Source organism: Aotus nancymaae, unplaced genomic scaffold, assembly GCF_030222135.1.
Source record: "Aotus nancymaae isolate 86718 unplaced genomic scaffold, 86718_ANA_hifiasm-v0.15.2.pri h1tg000012l, whole genome shotgun sequence".
Lineage (NCBI taxonomy): Eukaryota > Metazoa > Chordata > Mammalia > Primates > Aotidae > Aotus > Aotus nancymaae.
Genome location: NW_026988423.1, coordinates 18,037,646 through 18,051,984, shown reverse-complemented (window position 1 = coordinate 18,051,984; position 14,339 = coordinate 18,037,646). Strand labels below are relative to the sequence as shown.

Here is a 14,339-nt window from a genome sequence, read left to right as displayed (position 1 = left end):
TTCCAGAAGCAGTAGCCGAAGCTCAGAGAAGTTAAACAACTTGCCCAAAGCCACACAGCTGGCAGGTAGCAGGATAGGACCAAAAGTCTTTGGAACTTTGGTCTGGGACTCCTGTCATTCACTGTGCCATGAAGACCCTGTCTCCTACTCTAAAATGATTAACTGATTATAAGGAGGAGCCAGAGAGTAGTGTTACTTATTGAACTTCTCACTTAGGGACTTGCAGTCCACAGGTGACCCCGGTTTAGAGTGGCCCTGGGGCAACTGGAAGGGAGCATTGCCTTTGGATATGGGGTGAGAGTACACGGTGGGTTAGGGAAATAAACTCATTTGCATCAGTCACGGTTCACTGCATAAAGAGACGCCTGTGCTTTGGCACCTTAAGCAGAAAACAATCTAACCCATGGAACAGGGTGCCTATAGTCCCACCAGATGGGCTGGAGGAGGGTGCCAGGAGAGACCTCCAGGAATGATTCCCAGAATGATTCACACAGAGCTCTCCTAACAGGGGACGCACCACCTACCACTCACCCCACTGAATTAAGAGCACATGCAGTGGCTGCAGGCCAGGAGTCAGCTGCAGGCCACCGATGATGCCAATGTGACTCTCTCTTAGCACTCCACAGCTGGAAAACAGATGCTGAAATGCTGCTACCAACAAATCTGATGTTTCTGGTACACTGCCAGCAGAAAATAGCAAAAGGGGTGGAAAATGACACTGGATTGGCCACTAGTTCCCATCTAGAATCGTTCTACAAGAGAGTCTGGGGAATGTGGCTTTTTGTGAGATGGTTTCTAGCTTCTACCGAACAGGATGGAACATTCAAAGGAGGGAACAATGGAAGTCGAGTAAGCCAGTGCACAGCGCCCCCCGCAGCAGCCAGCCCACTCTCTTGTTACCTGCGAAAACCCAACATGCAAACATTCTGAAAATGAATACTTGATTCCGGAGCGGGTATTTCAGAGGACTTTATTAGCGCAGGAACAACTCACAGTGTGTGTCTGTGTGTTCCCCAAGTGCGCACAGACACCATATCTCTCAAGAATCACTGATGTATTTCATCGTGGAGTTGAGAATTTCTAGGCCATGAAGCTTTCTTAGTTGAGCAGCAAACCTGTCACAATCCAAACACACAACCCAGGATATAAGTGCCATGGTTCAGACTTCTGGAGCCCAGAACCAACCCCCTCTCAGATGGAAGCTGGCTGGGAATGTCAGCTTATCACTCTGGGTGGAAACAGGAGGTGGCTGTGGCAATGGGGTACCCTAAAAATCACAGGGGTAAGTATGATTGAGGCCCACAAAGCACTGAAAACACTCGCTGGAGGTGACAGGTGTGTCAGGCTGATCAGATGGGACCTCGCCCTTGGGAACTCCCCCACAGGTTGCCACTTTGAAGTCATCCTAGCTAATGTGCTTGCTTTCTACAGAAGAAAGATTTTAACTATTCCTTCCATTTGAACCACCAGACAGAACTAGAAAGGACCTTAGTTATCATCGAGGCCAACCCCCTCATTCTACAGAGGAGGAATTAAAGGCGTGTGGTTGTAAGGGAAGGAGCCTTTCTCGCCCAGCCCCAAGGTTTACCCCTGCTCTATGGCAGGGCTCCTTCACTCAGCCACACGTGGACACCTCCCAGAAGCACATGCAATGAGGTGCATCCACACATCAGAACAGGAGTACCGCAGAGCGGAGGTCAGAGCTAACAGAGAAGCCACAGGCACAGTTACAGCCCACATCTCTTGTCCTCACTCGCTGCGGGCCTCGATGCACTGTTCTATGTCTTTGCTTCTCCACTCTGCTTTCTCCTGCATGAACATGTGACCCTTGCTGGCCATTTCTCCATTTGGTTAGGCTGAGGCAAAGAACATGAAGTGGGAGTGTTTCTGGAAAAGTGGAGAAGAGAGAAAAGAGGAAAGAGAAGGGAAGGTGGAGTGGGAGGGAAGGGAAGGAGGATAAAGAGACAGGGAGAGGGATGAAGAATGGCGGAGAACGGAACGGAGAGAAGGCAACGGCAGCAAGTGTGAGCAGTGAGTCCCCATCAGACAAGCCGATTCCCTCTCTGGTTGGAGCCTGAGCACTCCCAGTTCCTCTAGCAAGGCTTTCTTCAGAGAAGCAGCTACTGGGCTTAACCTATGTCTGCACAGAAAGCATGAGGGCTCCCCACAGCGTTTGGTGTAGCACACAGTCCAGACAAAACACAGCACCTCAACTCAGCCGCTCTTCGACAATGGGACCGACACTGGGTCAGCCTGGCTCCCAGTCCACAACGTACCTAGGCTCAGCTGTGCACAACTTCCCCAGAGCAATGCCTGCGTTCACCTGCACGGCTGTCTTCTGCGTGTCACTGCCTGAGAGCCTTAACAAGACCTGCACGAGGTCCGTCTTTAGCAGGGAAGACGCTACGTTGGGCACCTCCATGCAGTTACCAAGGCAGAGGGCAGCGTTGCCCACCAGAACCTCATCCTCCGAGCTGAGCAGCTTCATCATAATGCTCAACTCTGCAGGGAAGGAAGAGAACAAGCAACAGCTCCTTCAAATCCCAAAACAGGAGTCTGGCAACAGGACAGGAGGGGCGCAGGGAGCTGTCAACGGACTCCGAGCTTCCCCAGTAACTCTGCAGCAGAACCTGTTCACTTACTCGTCAGCAAACATTCACTGAATGCATAGGAACCTCCTCAACTCCTTGCTGAATCTCTGAAGTGTCCCGGGTTCCCAGAACAGTGCCCAGCACAACACAGTTGTTAGATGAATGAACACTATGTGTCAGACAGGTCTGTCTTCTCAAAAGTCCCTGTTCTCAACCTCTCACTGCACCAGGGTGAGAGGCCCCATCTGACAGCCCCCAGGTGGGAGGCAACGTGCCGGCAACCTATACCTGCAGGGCATGAAACAGGATCCAGAAGAAAGTTCCTGCTTCCATGGTGGAGCCTCCTTCAGTTCACCTTCTGTGCATTCCAGGGAGTTGGTAAAAAGAACATTAGCAGGCTGCCTCTCCTGCTATATGGAGGCTGCCTCTCCTGCTCCATAACTATGGCTGGTGCAAGTTACTAGACTAAAGCTAGGCTCAGACTCTGATATTCCCCTTGTTCACTAAACGTTGAAGGTGTTTTTCCCCACCCTCCTTCTGTGAAGGCAGAGAACTGAACTTGGCAAGAGGAGGGAGTTTCCTAGCTTTGACCCTGTTATCTTTGAGCCATCTAGATTCTCTCCTGTCTAGAGTCTACCTGTGTGCAGCCAAAAGGCTAATTAAATGGTTTGAGATGTGGAGGTGAAACATCTTGTTCTGTATACACTGAAGTCTAGGAGTGGTCAGCAGCATTGCTGCCAAGTTCCTCCTCGGCCACAGTTCCCTTTGCAGCTTCAAGGGTGAATAAACCTCTGGGACAAGGGCTTTCTTAAGGAAATCGTCACTTACTGTTATCCAGTCTTATTACTTCTTCCCGAGCTTCATGATAACTATTCGTGCAGATAGCTAGTATCTTTACAGCATAACGTGATGCAGTCTCACCTCCTGTCTAGATTTCAGAATGAAATTAGAAAAATAAAATCAGTGCTATAATTGCTCTTGACCAGAAGCCGCAGCGAACAGTTATTATAGTGCTAGTGGCTTCCTAAACTCTGAAAAGAGAATTCCACTGAGAAGGGCATAGGCTTCCAGCATTCTCTCTAACCCCGCCCTCACCCCGACAGGAATGTAGGCCTGCCATGTACACCTGAGTAATTGCCTCTGGAGGGCTTTTTTAGCAAATGGCTGAGAAGAGAATGATGCTGATGAATGGCAGATCTACCAAAAAGGGAAGAAAAGGCCCTCCCATGTCATTTTACCATTTGAGAGTGAGGACTGACTTGCTAAGACTCTCAGGCTGACAGTCCTGCATGGAGAACATCAGGAACCTAGATCATTTTAAGAGGTGACAACAGTCAAACATAGTCCTTACAATCACCTATGTGGTGACTTTAAAAGGCATGTGTGCACGTATGCATGCATGATGCATGGGTATGCATGTCATCAGCAGTTTTTGGTGGGTTTGCAAAAGTCATAATGAATGACAGTCATCGTTCAAGTGGCAGCCTAAACTCAGACCCCCTGTGCTGCCTCCTTGCCCCATAGCAGGCCCCAGTGCATGCTTCCCTGCCCCACTCAGCCTGATGCTTTATGAATAATAGCCATGTGTCACCACACTAACATGTGTGCACAGACCTCATGGGCACACACATCATAGGTGGGATTCTGAGATGGCAGCCTAATAATCCCCCTCACCCTTGCAGGTGAATCCAGGTAACTGGTCTACTGACTTGCTTAGATTCACTGCACTCATTTCACGGGGAAATCCCAACATCCTTTTGTTACAGGCTACATGTCTCATAGATGGAGTTCCATCCAGCACTCTCCAGATAACTATATAAAGTATCATGAGCAGTAAAACTGGATCAAAAAAATGTGCCTGAGAAACGTTACAGAAAGCCACTCAGATCATTTTTTTTTTTTTCAAGAACAGAGGCCATATATTTTAAAGTTAGGCTTGAGGGGTAAGCAGTTTTTAATAGATGTAGCTAATGAACAATTTTCTTATTTATTCAACAATCTGTTGTTGATGTTCAGAGTATGGTCTGAGTAGACAGGCAGAAGCAAATCCCTTTCCAAGAAGTTTAAAATCTAGCGAGGGAGAAATGGCAGCACATTAACCAAACAAATCCCACCTTAATACTGTTCCCCGAATAAAGTGGGAGACTTCTGTAAATTTCAGAGGTTGTAACCAATAATGTTATTTTACCTTCAGGAATTTAATCATTTTCTTTACCACTCCTGCTCGCAGGGCCTCCTCAACAATTTTCAGAGAGGAAGAAAGGGTCCGGCTCAGAACACCAGCAGCTCTCTGAGTACAGCAGAAAGAGGATAATTAAATGTCCTTTTCAGAACTGCTGACAACATTTAAAAGTTAACAGGGAGTTTGGTGAGTCAAAGGGCCATCATTAATATTGGAAGCAAAATATAAAAAATATGATGGCCAAATAATAGCAAGCACTGTTCTATTTAATAAAACTATAAAGGAGCTATAACCATTGCCCCTTGCCACCCAAAGGCCCATATTATTTCAGCCTCACACAGGAGCAACTAGTTTAACTCTGAGAAAGGAAGCTCTCCCTTGGGATTCCTTCCAGTGCTCTGATTTCAGCAGGCCCTTTATTAGGAAATGTTTGACTTCCTGGATTGGTCTTCTGTGTCTTTTGTCTTCATCTCTCTGAATCTTTGTCTTTCGTTCTACTTTCTGGGATAGTTCATTTACTTTATTTCCCAGCTCTTATTTCCTTTTTTTAAATAAATAAATGGCAAGCTGTTACTGTTTTATGGATACAATGATCTTAAATCTTTCTCAGGATACAAATGATAGTTATTATTTTTTTCTTCTGTTTCCTACATCATCTCTATTTCTTTTGGATTAATTTTTATGTTTATCTTGATTTTCCTATTTATGCGTGTGGCTTTCCTGCAATGTCTGGTGACCGTTACCTGCCCAATCACATGTACAAAAAAAGCAATACAAATATGTTTGGGCATGCTATGTTTATGGGAAGTTTGGTGACTGAAAGGTAGAGAGGTAGCACCCCCATATACTAGAAAGAAAAATGTTTTCTCTAGATTTTCGGTTCTTTAGAGATAAAAATGTTCTGATTTTATGCCTGGAGGATAGATGCCTGCAAGCAAACACAGCTCCACTACCTCATACTTGCTTTCTGTTGTACTGGGAATTTTGAAATCTTGATCCTCTTCAGGGTATTATAAGGCAAACCTGCTACTGCCCAGCGACGTGTTCCTCCATCTGTACTCTAAAGAAGGTTTCCTCAGCCCTGCCTCATTAATTATCACCCGTGCAGCCGTTCTCCATCTTCAGCAAACTTGTTATAATTACTTACCTATTGGTAACTACTTGCCTGTTCACCGTCAATGTAGGCCTCTACTTTTTTTCCTCCAATGGCTTTAATCTCATTTTAATGAGGTCTCCAGAGGGAGAAAAGATAAATTTGTGTATTATCAATCTTGTTTCCCTAATCTGCTTCCTAAAGATCCTAGAATTTTGCTAGAGCTGACACCACGGATCCCTTTTCAGGCCCAAGGCAGTGGAGACTGTTGCTAGACAAGGACCAGATGCCCATGGTGAAGCTGCTGCTCTGCTCAGCAAGCTGGGAAGCACCCAGCGTGGCACACATGGAATTCTGGGGAAATCTGGCCCAAGAGCTCCCCAAAGGTTTACTCAGGGACTAGTGTAGGCCCACCTTTAGATCTGGACCATTTGAGAATGGTGGTGCTTACCACTTTGGGGGTTATGGCCCTCTTTTGAGGATCTGATGAAAGCTATGATGCTCCTTCCATGAAAATGAACACACACTTAGAATTGTCTGCCCAGTTGCAGGGGATTCCAGGAAGGCAATAATGGAGCCCATGTTAAAAACCTTTGCCCTATCCTGTCTGAATTGACTTTGGGGATGTTTTGAGAGTGCTACTCTCAAACAGGGTATGTTGGATCTACTCAGAACCTTTTTTTAAATGGTGGAGCCAGTCCTCAGCCTGCAACCGTTGAAAGGCTGGTTTCCCAAACCCAGCTTAGACGTGGCCCTAATTGCTTCTCTAGGGGTTTGGGCCCTGCCCTGACAGGGAGAAAAACAGGGGTGTTCACTAACGTGAGTGAAGAACACGTTCTAGGGTGATGGCAAATAGCCTCTTGAATCATACTAATATTCTTTTCCTGATGCACTGTGCTAACATATAGGCCTTTCTCAGTTTTCTTATCCAAATGTCAGACACAGAATTAAGAAAGCCATTCCAGCATATATTTTAAAAAGAGGCAAAAACTATTATGCACAAACAACCTCTAGGACCACTGGCTTAAAACATGGACCTGGCTTTTTTTTTGCTATGGAAAAAAGGGATTCTAAATAAGTTGGACACTTGATCTGTCCAATTTGCAAAGGATATTTTGAAATAGGACAAATCAGATCAATTATATCCTCTAAGCTGGTTAAATTTCAGACCATACAGAAAAGGGATTCTTAAGTCAGGCTCCTAGACTCTAGGGGATCCACAGATGATGGGCACTGCCAGGAGGTCACCAAATTCCTGAAGCTGTAGACAAAACCTGGTATTTATGTGCTTGTGTGTGTTATTCTGAATAGTATATCCATACCATAGCTTGGAGAGTCAGCGGATTCTCAAAGGTGGCAACTTCAAAAAGATTAAGGACCATTGATAATAAAACAAGACAAAACAAAAAGAACAATGGAAGCTACTTCTGGATTTCCCTGGGAGAAACTTACTGTCAGGATTCCTCCATCCTGGCTGTTTAGTAGAGATAGGCACCTTCTGCTCACCTCCACAGTCCAAACCTACAACAATGGGGAGAGGCCAGCAGGAGATTGTAATTTTCTGGCAATCTGAATTCTCAGTGGAGCTTCTTCTGAGCACTTCTCCTTTTCAGCACCACCGCACTGTGCTCAGGTTCCTTCACAACACCATCTTTTACTGCTCTTATTCCTTCCTATGTCTATCTCCCCAACTCCAGAGCATTACCTGATAGCAGGAACCACCTTTTATTTGACTTTGTGAACACAGCACCTCATACTCTGCTCAGCACACCCTGGATACTCAGTCTGTTTTCTGAGTGAATACATGACTGAGTGATCCATCCACCCCTCAGCAGAGCAAAGGGAGAGTGCATCCCTCCAGCTTTCCCCATTTCACAGCCAGTGTTTGAGTGTACATGCTTCTGTTCTCTTCGAGAACATGCGAATGGTTTTATGCCACAGAACGTGCGCAGGTTGTCCCAGGGTTTCAGGCAGGGAGACAGAATGCCATACCTCAGAGCCAAAGGGAGCCTGAAGACACAGGTTCATCAGGAGTCCCAGGAGTGTGTAGATAACCTCTCTGAACAGGTCCACATCCTCCTCACACCTAGCCTTGGGAAACAAAACAAGGTAAAGCAGGGGTTGCAATCTCCATTTCAGACAAAACAGAAAATCCAGAGGAAATGAATAAATTCCTGGACACATACACTATCCAAAGACTGAACCAGGAAAAAATGGAATCCCTGAACAAACCAACAATGAGCTCTGAAACTGAGTAATAAACAGCCTACCGACCAAAAAAAGCCCAGGACCAGCCAGATTCACAGTTGAATTCTACCACATGTACAAAGAAGAAGTGGTACTATTCCTGCTAAAACTATTCCAAAATATGAAGGAGGAGAGATTCCTTCCTAACTCATTCTATAAGACCAGCATCATCCTGATTCCAAAACCTGGCAGAGACACAACAAAAAAAGAATACTTCAGGCCAATATCCTTGATTAACATCGATGCAAAAATCCTCAACAAAATACTTGCAAACTGAATCTAGCAGCACATCAAAAAGCTTATCCACCACAATCAAGTGGGCTTTATCTCTGGGATGCAAGGTTGGTTCAACGTACGCAAGTAGATAAATGTGATTCATCACATAAACAGAACTAACGATAGAAACCATGTGATTATCTCAATAGATGCAGAAGAGGCTTTTGATAAAATTCAACACTTCTTCATGTTAAGAACTCTCAATAAACTAGGTACTAAAGGAACATACCTCAAAATAATAAGAACTTTCTATGACAGACTCACAGCCAACATCATACTAAATGGGCAAAAGCTAGAAGCACTCCCCTTGAAAAGTGGCACAAGACAAGGATACCCTCTCCCACCACATGTATTCAACAGAGTATTAGAAGTCCTGGCCGCGGCAATCAGGTAAGAGAGAAAAATAAGGGGCATCCAAAGAGGAAAAGAAGAAGTCAAACTATCTCTGTTTGTAGATGACATGATCCTGTATCTAGAAAAATCCACAGTCTTGGGCTAAAAGCTCCTTAAGCTGATTAACAACTTCAGCAATGTCTCAGGATACAAAATCAACACACACAAGTCACCAGCATTCTTATACACCAACAACAGTCAAACCGAAAGCCAAATCAGAAATGTAATCCCATTTATAATTGCCATCAAAAGAAAATACAGCTATTATGTGTTATGTATTATAGCTAGGAATACAGCTAACCAGGGAGGTGGAAGATCTCCAGAAGGACCACAGAACACTACTCAAATAAATCAGAGATGACACAAACAAATGGAAAAACATTCCGTGTTCATGGATAGAAAGAATCAATATTGTTAAAATGGCCATACTGCCTAAAACAATATATAGATTCAATGCAATTCCTATTAAACTATCATTTACATTCTTCACAGAACAAGAAAAAAGCTATTTTAAAATTTGTATGGAATCAAAAAGGAGTCTGAATAGCCAAGGCAATCTTAAGCAAAAGGAACAAAGCTGGAAGCATCACATTACCTGACTTTGAACTATACTATAGTTACCAAAGCAGCATGGTACTGGTATAAAAACAGACTCATAGACCAATGGAACAGAATAAAGAACCAGAAATAAGACCGTATACCTAAAACTATCTGATCTTTGATAAATCTGATAAAAACAAGTAATGGGGAAAGGATTCCCTATTCAATAAATGCTGCTGAGATAACTGGCTAGTTATATGCAGAAGATTGAAACTGGACCCCTTCCTTACACAGTATATGAAAATTAGCTCAAGATGGAATAAAACCTTAACTGTAAAACCCAAAACTATAAAAACCCTAGAAGATAACCTAGGCAATACCATTCTACACACAAGAATGAGCAAAAATTTCATGACAAAGACACCAAAAGCAATCACAATCAAAGCAAAAACAGACAAATAGGATCTAACTAAAGAGCTTCTGCACAGTAAAGGAAATTATCAACAGAGTGAACAGACAACCTACAGAATGGAAGAAAGTTTTTGCAAACTATGCATCTGACAAAGGTCTAATATCCAGCATCTATAAAGAACTTAAACAAATTTACAAGAGAAAAATAAACTATCCCATTAAAAAGTGGGCAAAGAACATGAAGAAACACTTTTCAAAAGAAGACATACAAGTGGCCAACAAGTACATGAAGAAAAGCTCAACATCATTGCTATCATTAGTGCAATGCAAATCAAAACCACAAGATACCATCTCACACCAGTCAGAAAGGTGATTACTAAAACAGATGCTGGCAAGGCTGCAGAGAAAAAGGAACGTTTATACACTGTTGGTGGGAGGGTAAAGTAGTTCAATCATTGTGGGAGGCAGTGTGGCTATTTCTCAAACACCTAAAACAGAGATACCATTTGACCCAGCAATCCCATTAATGGGGATATACCCAAAGGAACAGAAATCTTTTTATTATAAAGACACATGCCTGCATATGTTCACTGCAGCACTATTCACAATAGCAAAGACATGGAATCAACCTAAATGCCCATCAATGATAGACTGGATAAAGAAAATGTGGTACATATTCACCATGGAATACTATGCAGCCATAAAAAGAATGAGATTATGTCCTTTGCAGGAATATGGTGGAGCTAGAGGCTATTATCCTTTGCAAATTAATGCAGGAATAGAAAACTAAGTACCACGTGTCCTTCCTTATATGTGAGTGCTAAAAGATGAGAACACATGGACACATAGAGGGGACAACACACACTGGGGCCTGCCAGAAGGTGGGGGTGGGAGGAAGAGGGAGAGGGTGAGGAAAAATAGCTAATGGGTACTAGGCTTAATACCTGGGTAACAAAATAATCTGTACAACAAACCCCCGTGACACAAGTTTACTTATGTAAGAAACCTGCAAATGTACCCCTGAACTTAAAAGTTAAATAATAAATAAATAAATCATTTTAAAAAATTAAAAAAGAAAATCTTTCCCCAGGGCTAATGAAACTTGATCTGTGGGGCTGTTTAAGGCTGGCAATGCGTACAATCTACGGTTACAGAAGGGATAAGCCACTGTACCATTCCAGCACCTACAGAAACAGAATTTTTGGAAAAACCGGACAACTAAGAAGCAGCTAATACCCCCAAAGAAGATAAAGAGCAATTTTGAATAGAAAAGCTAACATACCATGAGGCTCAAGCAGCCATTCCCAAATTCCTCACAGGCTGTCATGTGTCTTCGGGTGGCAGGCTCAGCACTGAGGTTTCCCATGATGGCAATGCACTGGCACAGAGCCGAGGAGCTGCTTACCTTGGGATCTCTCTTCTAAATGAGAATCAGGAGAAGGCAGAGCCTCAGAGATCAGGCAAAGGATGCCACATGATCTCTAGGTGGGTCCCTCACTCACCAAAAGGTCCGTGAACCAACTAGATAGCTTCATGTCAAACAGGGGCATCCCTGGGGTCACACTGGCAACAAAATGGAGGCACACAGAGGGGTAGATCTAAAAGGGTCTTGGCCTAGGGCTTAATCTCAGCTCCTCCACCAACCAGCTGGGAGGACCTGGACAAGTCTTCTCAGAGGCTCCATTTCCACAGCTGTGACATACTGGGGTGTGATTATGCTCTTCTAGGGCCCCTGAAACTTCTAAGGTTCAACAGAGACAGGCTCCAGTTGCAACACACTCTCCATGGAGAATCCCTGCCCCCCATCTCATTCAGTGCTTTATCAGCTCAAATTGCTACACTAGTTTTCCTGACAGGATGACTTCCATTCAGCAGACAGGGTTGCACAGCATACTTAGTGCCAGCAGGGGACTGATGGAGACTGACGGACTCTATCCACCTTCACTTACAACGTCCCCCACATCCAGCTTTTCCTCCCCTGTAACCAGCGCCATCCATATGCCACCTCCACCTGTCCCTCCTGTAGTTGTTTCAATAACTGAGAATTGTGTAAACTCCAGCTGTGAATAAATGATTAATCAACCGAGAGACAATAGTTGTTCTAGATTGTAAATTGTGTTTAAATAGCCCCATTCATGCTCCTGAGAATGTCTGTCACGGAGGATGAAAATGAGGGTTTGCTCACCAGAACTCCTGTGAGTGCAGGGAGAACACCTGGAAGGTTGGCCTGGAACCAGACTTGGAATCTGTTGAGAAACCATCAGCCAGGATTTATTTTTACATTGCATAAACTATAACATAAATACAGCGTCTCAGATAATTAATGTTGCAGGCACTTACAAACTCTAGGCCCCTGTGATTTAGAGTGTGCATGGACCATACAGAACCAAAAAAAGAAAAAAGCATGTCACTGTGTATGTAACATGGCTTTCATTTTTCTAAGTCTGGAGAATTGCCTTTGATGTTAAACAACAGATATCAGATGGCAGCTCCCGTAAGCAGGAGTTGCTGGAATCTCTAGGCTTCTGCCAAGCTGACTTACCCCCAATCCCTGCTCTGAGTCTACAGCATGTCTGTGCCGCGCAGAAGGCAAATACCATGCAAGCATGTTTACCCTTCGGAGCCTCTCCACAGGCTACAGCCACTGTTCCATACCCCAGCCCGTGCCAGCTGGCTGGCCTGCCTGTGAGCACAAGCAGCTCCGTCATCCCATTACCATCTCTAAGCAAGGTGTCCTAGAGTTTGTGAGGAAATTTAAAACACAAGATGAACTTTAGAAAAAGCACTTGAAAAATTATGAAAACTAAGATCTTTACTATCATCCCCAGTAGCTAAGCAAAACAAAACAAAATAAAGCAACACAAAGCCATGGGGCAGAAGGAGGTCATTATGATGTCACTGGCCACCCCAGAGGAGGCCACATTTGACTGTTCATTCTTGCTTGCTGGCTTGCTCAAGTTTTTTCAATGCAAATTTGCTGGGCAGCTCCTATGTGCCAGGCACTGATTAGGAGGGAGGAAGCTTCCCGACACTTGGGAGGCTTCTCTACTGTCAGAGGCACTGCTTTAAGTATGCTGCTGCTTCCAAGCCCATGGAGGCCCAGGTCAGCCTCCATGCAGAGTGACTGGAATGGGAGTAGCTGGCCTCAGCCCCCTGGGAGGCATCAGCCCTCCTACTCAGTGAATCCTGCAATACTCACTTGGAGACTTGGCCTAGCCTCTCTGAATATGGCATATTTTTAAAGATCAGACAGTTCAACAAAGACTGAAGAAGAAATGTCAGTCTCTATAAATAAAAAAATTACCTTTCTTCCAGAGCCAAGTCTGTGAACAGTCCCATAGCAGTGTCAGCCTCCTTATCCGAGAAATCAAGAAATGACACCAGGGCTTCCAACAATCTGCAAAAACCCATAATAACCTCAGAGGTAGCTGTCCTCCAACTAACAACATCCCAATAGGGTAACCTTGCAAGGAAACCAAAAAGGAGTCGGCATCTGGGTGAAATAAGCAGAAAGGGCGCATTGCTGCGCCCTCCTAGGAAGCATAGCTCCTTACCCACCCAGACACAGATGCTCTTATGTGGTTGGCTCCACCATTTAATGTGAATCCCCAGAAGGCTGAATACTTTTAACCAAAGTTTATTGATTATCGGACGCCAGCTCAGAAGGAGTTTCTGTGACTCAGCCATGTGACTCTGGCTCAGTCAAGTTCATTAACTTAGATGACATCTAAATGGCATGCTTACTAATCTGCTGATGACTAAAGTGGGAGGGCCCCCTAATAAGGTGGGTGATGGAATAAAGATTTAACAAGATTGTGACATGCTGCTGAATACATTAGATTAAATTTAATAGGGTTAAACTCAAAGTCCTCCACTTAGAGCTGGAAATTCTGCATAAGTAACAGAATTGTGAGAACTGGTTTATAACTGGTTCGTCTAAGAAAGATTAAAGGATTTTTAGCCACTTACAAACACAAGATGAGCAAACAATCCAGCACAGCTGCCAAAAAACACCTGCTGCAATCTCAGGCTGCCCAAACAGACTTATTGGCACCATGACAATGGAAATAAGAGTAATTTGTTTATCTAGCCAACTTGTATTAAATGCCTACAATGTGCTAAGTATACTGTGCTCAGTGCTGAGCTCCGGGTCTCCTACAGTGATACACATGCAAATAAACAAGTAAGATAAACTGTCTTAGGTGATACGTTAGAGACAGACACATGTTGAGAGGACCAGAGTCTCACCAGTGGGAGGTGTGGGGATGGAGGTAAAGCAGCCTTCAACAGATGACACTTCAGGGTCTCTAAAGTGTAGAGTTAGCTATTCATTCGTTTATCCATTTGACCAATCACAATGAACAAGCCCTGACTGTGTACCAGGCAATGTGGTCAGTTCTGGGGCCATAGCAATTAAACAAGACAATGTCCTAGCTCTAGGCAGCTTGCAGGCCAGCATCGTATTGGGCCCTCGGGGATGGGAGCAGAGCAAGTCAGGCAAAGCAGCCTGCATTCACAGACTATGAGGCATAGAGTAGCAGGAGCACATCTGGGGACTGCTGGCATGCTAAGGGCATGAGGGGAGGACAGGGGGCAGTAGAGAGCT

At 44.4% G+C, this 14,339-nt stretch overlaps 1 protein-coding gene across 4 annotated transcripts in view; it reads right to left on the bottom strand.

Annotated features, from left to right (window-relative positions):
- Positions 1-951: 951 nt before the first annotated feature.
- Positions 952-14,339, bottom strand: part of TTC12 (tetratricopeptide repeat domain 12) — a 49,052-nt gene continuing 35,664 nt past the window's right edge. For 2 of the 4 annotated variants that reach the window (XM_064375425.1, XM_021671145.2), the window contains exons 14-22: positions 13,038-13,130; positions 11,919-11,979; positions 11,016-11,153; positions 7,859-7,957; positions 7,319-7,387; positions 4,780-4,881; positions 3,420-3,519; positions 2,277-2,502; positions 952-1,115 (exon numbers count right to left, since the gene is read on the bottom strand). In XM_064375425.1, the coding sequence (XP_064231495.1) occupies positions 1,040-1,115; positions 2,277-2,502; positions 3,420-3,519; positions 4,780-4,881; positions 7,319-7,387; positions 7,859-7,957; positions 11,016-11,153; positions 11,919-11,979; positions 13,038-13,130 (964 nt within the window). In that variant the 3' untranslated portion in view covers positions 952-1,039. The other 2 variants (XM_021671144.2, XM_064375424.1) reach the window with 2 other exon arrangements.